The sequence below is a fragment of the Galeopterus variegatus genome, unplaced genomic scaffold (assembly GCF_000696425.1).
Source record: "Galeopterus variegatus unplaced genomic scaffold, G_variegatus-3.0.2 Scaffold5030, whole genome shotgun sequence".
Classification (NCBI taxonomy): Eukaryota; Metazoa; Chordata; class Mammalia; order Dermoptera; family Cynocephalidae; genus Galeopterus; species Galeopterus variegatus.
The window spans coordinates 111,040-122,491 of NW_007731141.1; the positions used below are offsets into that span (position 1 = coordinate 111,040).

At 36.2% G+C, this 11,452-nt stretch overlaps 1 protein-coding gene across 1 annotated transcript in view; it reads left to right on the top strand.

Moving 5' to 3' along the window:
* Positions 1–5,874: 5,874 nt before the first annotated feature.
* Positions 5,875–11,452, top strand: part of LOC103604201 (vacuolar protein sorting-associated protein 8 homolog) — a gene marked incomplete at its 3' end in the record, with an annotated part of 47,336 nt that continues 41,758 nt past the window's right edge. The window contains exons 1-2 of the mRNA XM_008588779.1: positions 5,875–6,115; positions 7,299–7,367. Of these exons, the coding sequence (XP_008587001.1) occupies positions 5,963–6,115; positions 7,299–7,367 (222 nt within the window). The remainder of the gene's footprint in view (positions 6,116–7,298; positions 7,368–11,452) is intronic.

The following is an 11,452-nucleotide window of genomic DNA, read 5'->3' on the forward strand; positions in this document are numbered from 1 at the left end:
CACAGTTTTTGCTTCATGTTGGAACAGCATTTGTTTGTTATTCTGAGTGCAAGTGAAGTGGCTTAAGGCATGCAAGAACTGAGACTGACCAAAAGGACAGCACATATCCATTCCTTATTCCATGATCATTGTGAAGCATATAGTTATTGACAGAAATGGTATGCAGAGTTTCTGGTTCTGTTGTGAATCATTTGTTTTTCTTTTCTTTTCTTTTTTTTTTTTTTCTCTTCCCCTTTGCTGAAGATAGTAGTTGAAATCCAGTAAATTGAATGAATGTATGATACATTTCCACTGTTTTCATCTTAGCCTATAGGCTGCATTAATGTAAAAGAACATGAAACATCTGAGATTGTGGAGTTTGTGTCACGTTATACATGAGCTGAATGATCATTAAAAAATCAGTCTTAGGGATTTAAAAAACTGTCTCCTAGATGCAAAGGATGGAACTTGCACTGGTGGGAAACTTTTTGGAGTAGAGTGATTAACCATATCTTATATTGAGTGACCAGAACTGCTATTTGGGGCTGTGGAAGCCAGTGATGTAGTGCTTGGCTGCTTACCTAGTGGGGAGAGATAGGTGGATAGATTGATTGATTAGCTACTGTGCAATTGGCCAGTGTCATAATGGGGTCGTTACTGTTTATATGGTACATATATATATATTTTAATGGTCCTCGAATCTATTATTAATTCATTGGGAATAACCTTATTAATTAAGAGGAAATAACCTTGAGAATTATCAAGCGGCCAGGTAGTCTTTAAACCTAAACTATTAAAATATTAGTTTATTGGTACTCAGAAGAGAACAGTATACTAGGTAATTATGATTTTGGGACATGTATTTCCTGTCAGATTAATCTGAGTTCATTCTAGGAAAGACTAAGAAGTAGTTGATGTAACCTGTTGTATTGTCTTCAAGTACTGTCTGACATGGCATCCCCTTTAGAGCTTTAAAAACGCTAGGTCACATGATGATTGAGTGAAGAACTAGTTGTAGAATTGCATCTCAAGAGGAAGTTATGAGTAGTTTATTGTCAATCTTTGTGCTGAGATAGCACTTAAATGATATCTGAAGCAGTAATATTAAATGATAAAAACTTAAATGATGTCTGAAGTATGTAATATTGTGTCATATATTAGGCATTTCATCATTAGTCTGTATATTGGAATGAAGAGCTTGTCAATAAATATGTGGGCAACACCAACTGACAAGGAAGGGGTTAGAATTTCAGGACATTGGTATGTTTGTTTCCTATTCGTACCATAACACATTACTACAAACTTAGTTGCTTAAAACAACACAGATTTATTATTTTACAGTTCTGTAGTTCACAGATGTGACACTGGTCTCACTAAAATGAAGGCAACAGGGCTTTGGTCCTTCTGGAGGCTCTAGGAGACAATCCATTTCCTTGTCTTTTGCTGTTTCTAGAGGCTGCCTGCATTCTTTGGCTCCTGGCACCCTTTCTCCATCTTCAAAGCCTGCAACATAGCATCTCTCTGACCCTGCTTCTGTTGTACATCTCTTTTTCTGACTGTTTTGACATTCTGTTCTGCCTCCTGTCTTCCACTTTTAAGGACCCTTGTGATTGCATTAGGCTGACGCAGATAATTTAGAATAATCTCCTCATCTCAGGGTCCTAATTTAATCATACCTGCCAAGTTCCTTTTGCCATATGAAGTAACATTTTCACAGGTTCTGGGAATTAGGACTGGCATCATTTGGCACCATTATTCTGTCTGCCATGGGTAAGTTCAGGTACAGCTCAATTAATTTCTAAAAAATTCACAGAAGCTGCTCTAGTGAACTATCCTAAAAAAAAAAGTCCGAACATGGTGACCTTTTGATTCAGCAGGGCTACTTGGGTTGGAAAAATTTGCTAACATGAAAGGAATAACTGCTAAGTGACAAAAGAGGAATTAAGGAAGGGGCCAAAGTGTAAACTAATGTTGATATAAAAACAAATAAACCCAAAACATGACTTTAGAATGAGTTGGTAGTATAAAACACTTCTCATGATCATAATTAAAGGTTTTTATTGTGTCTCTGATACTTTGATGTGGGCTGTACTAGTCTTAGATAAAACCCCTACCAATCAGCGCTTGAAACTACTGATAAGATTTCCTTCTGATAATCTTAACATTGGCTAGACCTTTACAGAAATCCTGGATCTTGTTTTAGAGTTTTTAACTTTAGAAGAATTTGGAAATCTTGAGGAAACTCTAAATGATAGCTAATATCTCTTGAAAATTATTGTGTCCAGGCATTATTCTAAATGCTTTACAGTCATCATTTCATTTGTTCCTCACAGAAGCCCTGCAAAATAGGTAATTTCCTAAGACTCAGGTCTCTTGAATGTAAGTGACAAAAAAAAAAAAAAGAAAAAAGAGAATAAGGAGGAGGTGGGGGGAGAGATTATTGGCTTGTATAGCCAAACTGCCAGAAGACTACTGCAGAACTAACTTCATAAAAAACTAGAATCTGGGGCTTGAATAATACCCAAGCCCCAGATTCCTCTTCTCTACTTCTCTACTTCTTTTTTTAGATTGATTTAATTCTTGTTAGAGAATCTGTACCTAGAATGTAAATACTGTCAGTAGAAGTGTGTCTCCAACAACAGACACATAGTAGGTGTTTCATTGGTATGTGTTAAATGAATGAATTCTTTTCTGCCGAAGAGAGTTGGGTGGAGATGTGGGGGCAGCTCAACCTTACTAGTCATTGTTTAGAGAACAGTGGAAATGGCTCTTCCTCATCAGTTCCACTTCAACAAATCCTGGTGAAGGACTCTGGCTATATCACATAATCTCTTTTACTAGGGGATTTTTAATTGGCAGCCTCCACAAGAAGCACATAGTTTGAAGGAGCCCTTCCCAGAAGAAGAGGTGCTGTTCTTAGCAAACAACACAAATGTCCACAATACGTATTCCATATACAGATTGACCAAGGTCCCAGATAGGAAATGGCAATGTCCAGATTCAAACCTGATTTTAATAGACTCTTTGTCTTATGTTCTTTCCACTTTGTCACCACATCACATCAATAAGGGGTGCTCAGTAAAGTGGTGTTGGGTAGCTTGGCAGGATGATGATCTTTTTTCAGGGAATGCTTGATCACTTGACACTTCATTGTGATATTGGTGTTCACAGATGCTGAATAACATGGTCTTGGAGTGCCTTAATAACTTCAGATAGGAGATTAAAAGAGCCAGGAAAAAATTACTTTCCTTTTTGAGTTATTTTGGAAAGACAAATGTGAAATATGCAACATTTTAGATTATTAAGTCATTTAAATAAAAGTTTTCTTTCTCTTTCTCCTTTTCTTTCGTTTGCTGTATGGTCTTTTCCACTATTTAAAAATTATATATACACACACACACACGCACACACACACACACACACACACACATATATTTATTTATTTAAAATAAAACTTGGGCCGAAAAATTATATATACACACACACACACGCACACACACACACACACACACACACATATATTTATTTATTTAAAATAAAACTTGGGCCGAAAAATTATATATACACACACACACACGCACACACACACACACACACACACACACACACACACACACACACACATATATTTATTTATTTAAAATAAAACTTGGGCCGGCCCGGTGGCGCACTGGATAAGTGCGCCGCTTGGGAAGCGCAGCGGTGTTCCCGCCCAAGGGTTCGGATCCCACATACAGACCGATTCCCGCTCGCTGGCTGAGTGAGGCGCGGGAGCAACACCGAGGGTTGCAATCCCGTTGCCGGTCCCTGGTCCGGTACGGGGGCAACACTGAGGGTTGCGATCCGTTGCCAGACACGGAAAAAGAAAAAAAAGACAAAAAAGACAAAAAAAAAAAAAAATAAAATAAAATAAAAATTGTCCTCAGTAATCACCGAATATGAGTTAGATTGCATGTTTGTACATATTTCTTGAATAAAAAAAAAAATAAAATAAAATAAAACTTAATTGTCCTCAGTAATCACCGAATATGAGTTAGATTGCATGTTTGTACATATTTCTTGAATAATTGTAACCATTTTTGCTAGTAGTACAAATAAGAGTGACAGATTTTATGAAAAAGTAATTTGTTATGAGCCAGTTTCGTGGTCTTTGAAGAAAGGCATATAAACGTTAGTATTGCTACTGCATTGGGCTCATCCCAAAAGGAGCAGTATATTTAGTATCTGATTTTGGAAAGATACTTTCAAATGTTGCTAGATACAGAGAGCCCTCAGTTAATGTCTTCTAGGAATGTATTTTGCTAACATGTGTTTTTTAGAACAGAGCCTTAGAGTCTATTTTCCGTAGCATGTGAAAGAAATTAGTCCATATTTGGTAACATGCCAAATGTACTAGCTAGAGAAGTTGGATTCAGCTCTTGAAAAGTCGGTTTTCGTGCCTTCACATGTTGTACACATAGTAGCTATTAATTTCTTCTAATATGATAAAAATGGGACATTGAAGAAAGTGAAATTAATTATAGGTACTAAAAATGGGGTTCATTAGAAAAATTGTCAGTGAGTTTTGGGCATGTTATTTCAAAACTGCTAATCTTAGTTTTCTTTAAAAAAATTAGTTACTTCGGTGGCTCAGTGGTTGCCAGCCTTTTTTTTTTTTTTTCCTGCTTTCACTTCACTAAGGAATAATACTGAGAAGTATGCTATGGGGCAAAAGTTGGTGATGATTGTGTTGTTTATACCCCATGAGGGGAAAATTTAGTTTGAAAAAGCTTTTCACTAAGAGTTTTGCTAGTTGTTTGGTACTGTGAAAAACACCTAGTTTAGTAAACAAAATGACCTTTATTTTTATTATTATTACTATGGCATTATTTCTGTTTTCATATTTTTGCTTTATTCTAAACATACAAAGCTAAGTGAGCTTTTATATTTTTAAAAATTTATTTGTTTGTTTATTTCAGCTAAGTGGACTTCTTGAAAGTTTGATCATTTATAGCCTAATTGAAACACAACCTAAAAACATTTAAAAGCAAATTTAATTATTAAACTTATAATAATTTTTGAGTATATTTTTAGTTTTCTAGAAATGATAATTTTGTATTTAAACCAAATTATCTATTATTTTTTTTTTTTTTTTGGTACAAGGGTACTTAAAAAAGTTCATGGAAAGATTTGTATTATCTTTTAATTCTACTTTTCTACAAACATTTTGAAATGCCCTTGTATAGTATAACATAGCATTCTATCATTTAGAGCTATGAAATATTCAAAAAATTGTGTACATTTCTAGTTTTCTTTAGTTGAAATGAAGTTTTTTCCATGTAAATGGCCATGCTTCTCTATGACTACCTTTCTTTCTAGAAATCTCTGGTAGGCTGTGTTTTATCCTGAGGTCACTGTTGTCTCCCCTTAGATTTACTAGTGTTGTATTAATGACTAGGTGTCTACACTAAGCTCCCTGAGACATCTGTGGCCCTTTGTGGATGCCAGCAACAAAACTGGTTTATATGCTTATCTCCAAGGGAATTGGAGAGCTACCATCAGGTTTGGGAATTTAAGGAAAGGATTAAGTGCAGCTTTTGGCACCAGTTTACCCTCATGCTGTTAGGTATGTAAATCTAGTTGGTACCAGGTCTAGTGGCTGAGCCTGCTAAGTGTCCCTATCACCAGTTTCATAACTTTGGGTGGCAGGCCACTTCCCAGACTCCTTAAGTCTGAGTTAGGTGTTCCTCCTTTGTGCTCCCATTGAAACCCTTTCACATGTCATATCCTGTATATCAGGATTGATTTCTCTTTGCGTGTAATCAGATAATTGAGTGAAGTCTGACCAAGTAAATCTTTGGAATGTAATTGACAGGGAGAAAATCTAAATAATATTTTTTTCTTTTTTTTGAAAAGAAATCATCATTCAAGTCATCATGATCTAAGGCTAAAAACAAAACAAAAACTTGTTTGGATTGACTGAATACAGTTATTAAAAGTAAATATGGAAAATGAACCAGACCATGAAAATGTGGAACAGAGCCTCTGCGCCAAGACTACTGAAGAAGAACTGAATAAGTCTTTCAATCTAGAGACTTCACTTTCAAAATTCTCTTACATAGATCTGGACAGGGAACTGGAGTTCAAAAATGATCTGGTAAAAATTTCAACTTTTATTAAGTGATGATGTTTAACCAGAGAGTTGGTTAGAGTGTGCTATGTGATTCAAAGGCTCTAAATCTATCATTTTATGTGGGTTAATAGGAAATGGGTTAATCGGAGTCTGTGTACAGTTTTATGAGATAATATCACTCTTCATCTGTATAGTCCATTACAGTTTATGAAACACTTTAATTCATGTTGTCATTTGAGCTTCACAACTCTTGCACCACTCTGATAATCCATTTTATAGATGAAGACACTGGTCTGCAGCTATGTTAAATGACTTCTCAAGGTCACAGAGCTAGTGGTAGGTTTAGAATTCTTGCACTGTGATTTTTTTCCCCATCGATTCAATATTCTATCTATCTATCTATCTATCTATCTATCTATCTGTCTGTCTGTCTGTCTGTCTGTCTGTCTGTCTATCTATTTTTTGATTGGTAAGGGGATTGCAACCCTCAGCACGGTGCTGTCTGCACCACGCTCAGCCAGTGAGCGTACCAGCCATCCCCATATAGGATCCAGACCCACGGCCTCGGTGCTACCAGTGCCACACTCTCCCAAGTGAGCCACAGGGCTGGCCCTATATATATATATATTTAAAAAGATGACCGGTAAGGGAATCTTAACCCTTGACTTGATGTTATCAGCACCTCGCTCTGCCAAGTGAGCTAACCGGTCATCCCTATATAGGGATCTGAACCCGTTCAATATTATATTAATGGGTTTCTGTGATTATGAGAATATTTAATAAGTTGCTTGACCTAATCATCTTTCACCATAATTTATGAAATAACTAAGAAATGTGATGTCAGACTTGCATATTGCTTATGACTTATGTCTAAACTTAGAAAATTAGGGATTGTCGTAAGACATGCTATTTTGTCACGTTTAAGAAAGCACATGTAAATGTCTTTCAATAGAGGCTTTCTCAAAAGGACTGTCAGGATAGTGCAGTGAGTGCATATATGTTCTTGACAGTTGTAGAAAGTGTGGATAGGAAAGGAACATAGTCTTTTGACCTGACCGACCCTTATTAACATGGCTTATAGAGTTCATTGTGAGTTTGTGGAGGGTTTGTCTTTTAATTGATAATAGTTCTAATCAATTAAAACACTCTCACAATTATAAGGGGAAAGGCATCATTATGAGAGCATTAATTTCTTTTCTTTATTTAGATTGATGACAAGGAGTTTGATATTCCTCAAGTTGATACTCCTCCAACACTGGAAAGCATACTAAATGAGGTAAGTATATATTAATGATGACTATCATTTTGTGGCATTGATTTTAATACTTTCTGGGTTAGTTACAGTGTGTGTATTTGGGTCTGCACTATCCAGTGTAGTACCCACTAGTCGTATGTGGCAATTTAACATTTAAATTAATTACAGTTAAACAAACATTTAATTTCTCAGCTGCACAAGGTACATTTCAAGTGCTCAGTAGCCACATGTGTCTAGTGGCTACTATAGTGGACAATGTAGATACAGAATATTTCCGTCACTACAGAAAGTTCTGGTGGACAGTGCTGGTCTAAATTGTGAGCTTCTTAAGGGCAAAAGCCATGTCCTGTTTATTTTTACAGTCCCATTGTGCCCAGCATAGTGCCTAATAATTGGTAGACTTAAAAAATATATTTTAAGTAAATTAAACTACTAAATTCATGTCACTCTTGAGGTTTGTGTTATGTGTTGATAGTGATTGTTTATCTCCACCAGTGATATTCAAATAGCTCATCTTTTGATACTAAAGAGCATCTTACAACCTTGTAATGAGCTTCATCACTCTTCTACATGAAGAAAGTTTATCTTATGAATACCACCTATTAAAAAGTTTTTCAGAGTTTTGAAATGTTGGTATTCTTTTCTGAACTGACAGATCGAAAGGCTTCATAAGGGAACTTTGTGGGAGTACATATTTGGTGAAGTTTTTATGTGCCCTGCATCTGCTGAAAATTCTTTAACTCTGTCTTCCTGAACTTTTAAAAACTCACTTAAGACTTATCTTGGAGGTTTTAGCTTCTAGTTTGAGAAAGACTTTTTTATGTATAAATCTATTTCAGATCCATACTCATGTTTTCTAAAAGATAAGGATGCAAAAGTTCTCCAACAGAAACCCCCACTGATAGCTCTGAGTGAGTTGGGCTCTGTCTTTATTACTTCTTTCCCTATACTTTTAGTGTTATCGACAACACTTTACTAGAGTGAATTGTATCTTTTATTTTTCTTGTATGGCTTTGATTTCTATTTTTTATATCAGTTTGATATTGCTGTTACTTTGAATGTATTTTAACTTCAAAAATGTTCTGTATAACCTGTGTTGAGACTTAAGCATTTTTTAGTTTTGACATAGAAGGCTTTGGTTCATGAAAGAATATCCTATTACAATGAAATGTCCTGTGTTTATTACTTTCTAATATAGAGGAAATCTTTCATTAAAGGTGAGGAGATTAATTTTAGTTGATTTTGTTAGCATGATCGTAACCATATCCTCATTTCAATTATCTAAGTGTGGAATAAAAATATTCTTAGAGGACTGCGTATAAAGCCCTATTTGTACATTTTTATATAAGTATTGGCAAGGAAAGTAATGCTCATATGAATAAGCTGTAGTTCATAATGAAGGAAAACTATCCTTGCACAACGGTCTTATCTATGAGTAAACAGTACAGTCATTAATGGTTTACAGAGAAGATAATGCTGTCATCATTCTCAATAGTAATTTGGTTGCCTAGTGTATTTGGGTCATGATATTAGATGTTAGGGTTATAAAGTGCTGTATGACTGTCTCTGTCCTTGAGAGAGAAATGAAGTGAGACTGGAAATTGGCCAGCCTTTACACCTCCAGGGAGATAGGCATGTAGACAAGTGAAAGAAAAAATAATTGAATGGAAACTATAAGGTGGGCTGGGAGGAAGTATTAAAGAAAATGATTTTTCAGAAATGAAAAGGGCAGCAGTAGAAAGTGTAAATAAGCCCTTGCACTAGGGTATATGGGTGCATATACTCTATAATGTTCGTTAATATCAACCTGGAGGGAGGCTGGGAAGAAATGGATAACTAAGATATTTTTTTAAATGGAAAGAGATTACTGAAAAGAGTATTTTTGTCTGTGATGTCACCTTTGCTATAAATCAGGTGATCATAAATGTGAGGGTGTGATTCCATTGGTCTATCTGTACTTGCCCCAATATCACATTCTAATGATTGAGTCTTTATAATAGGTCTTGATATCTGGTAGTTTCAGATCTTCCAGCTTTGTTGCTGTCTTTGAGATTGCCTTTCTTATTCTTGGTCTTTTGCATTTCCATTTATGTTTTAGAATTAGTTTACCCGTTTACACACACACACACACAAATCAGCTGAAATTTGATAGGATTGTGTAGATTTTACACATCAGATTGGGGTAAATTGATATCTTACCTGTGTAGTGGTAGTTTTAAATTCAGTCTTGATATCTCAATTCTTTTCTTTTCTTCACTTTTTCTTTAACTTATCCTGTAAGCCAGCCTTAACTCAGCTGATCTGTTTTCTTTAATCATGGCTGCTTAAGAAAATCAAATAAGGGTATGATTGACTCTCTTGCTTCAGACCTTGGTTTTTATTTCTGAATTATTTCTTTTCCTGTTTCCTATAGTAATTATTTCAATCTTTTAAACCCTCAAGTAACATAATGTCTCCTTGCTAGTCCTAACTCTGTTCTTCGCAGACTTATGAGTAGAGATATCTGAAAAGCAGTTGTAAATATGGACTTAAACGTCAAGAGAAATGTTGATGCTGAAGACACATATTTTGGGGCCATTATCATAATATGATACTTAAAGCCATAGGTATGGATGAGCTTGCTCAAATAAGAAGTGTGTGAAATAGGAAGAGAAGAGAGCTAAGAATATAATCCTGAGGATTTACTTAGCAACAGCATTTAAGGGTTGGCCTGAGGAGTAGCTAGAGAACATGAATGATAAGAAGAGGCCACATAAATTGGAGGAGAACCAGGAAAGAGAGATTGTACTGGAAACCAAGGGAAGAGAAAGTTTCAAGAAGTAGGAATGGTCAACAGGGTTAAATGATGCATGGAGGACAAGAGTATGCTAACTGGAAATAGGCCAGTGGATTTAGCTAGTAACTTCAGCAAGGTTAGTAATCGGTAGCTTGTAATGAGTGGGGAAAGTGGAGTTAATGAGTATAGGTTACTCAAGAACATTGACTGGAAATGATAAGGCAGAAGGGAGTCCAGCTGAAACAGAAGGTAGGATCACAACATTCTTCTTTAATGTTTGTCACTCAGAATCAACTTATGCAAAGCCAAGCTCCTCATCCTGCTCAATCTGCTATTTGCCTGCTTTCTTTCTCCATTAATGGTATCACCTTTTGCCAAGTTGCTCAAGCTGGAAACCTTGGAATCTTCTTTGACTTCTCCCTTACCTCTCCTTTTCTCCCATTTAAATAGTAACCCAGGACTTTTGCTTTTATCTTAGTAATTCCCTGCCTAGTACTTTTCTGCTACATTCCTAGACTGGAATCACCTCTCTTTCCTTGATAATTGCAATAGCCCTCTTATCGGTCCTTAACAATCTCCCTGCCTCAGTATCTCCCTCTACTCTCATCAATTTATTTTGTTTTTTTTGGTGCTGATTTTAAAATGTTTATTCTTGAAAAAATTAGTTGCTTTTTGTACAGCTATACAAAGTTCTTAATGTTTCTTTGGCAATGGAATATAATGGAATTTTACAGCTATGTAGATGTTTTAGTCTGTTTTGTGTTGCTATAACAGAATACCTGAAACTGGGTAATTTATAAAGAAGAGAGGTTTATTAGGCTTATGATTCTGGGACAGCTCCATCTGGCATGGGCCTCAGACTGCTTCTACTCATGGCAGAAAGTGGCAGGCAGCTGGCGGGTACAAGCAGATCACATGGCGAGAGAGGAAGCAAGAGAGAGGAAGCAAGAGAGAGAGAGAAGGTACCAGGGTCTTTTTAAGCACCGAGCTCTTGCAGGAACTAATAGAGTGAGATCTCACTCATTTATCCCCCCTCCCTCAGGGAGAGCATTAATCCATTCATGAGGGATCCACCCCCATGACTCAATCAGTTTCCAACACTGCCCCATTGGAGATCAAATTTCCACATGAGTTTTGGAGGGACAACACATCCAAACTCCATCAGTAGAAAATCTACCTTTGCCTAAAAAACAGTATTTACTGTGTGTACGTAGTTGACTGACAAAGTTCTCTACTATCCAGCACCCTAATTAATTGATGAAATAAGCTACTTCATATTATAGGATTTCTAAAAAGAAAGAGAAAGACGTAGATCCCCCCCCCCCCCCCC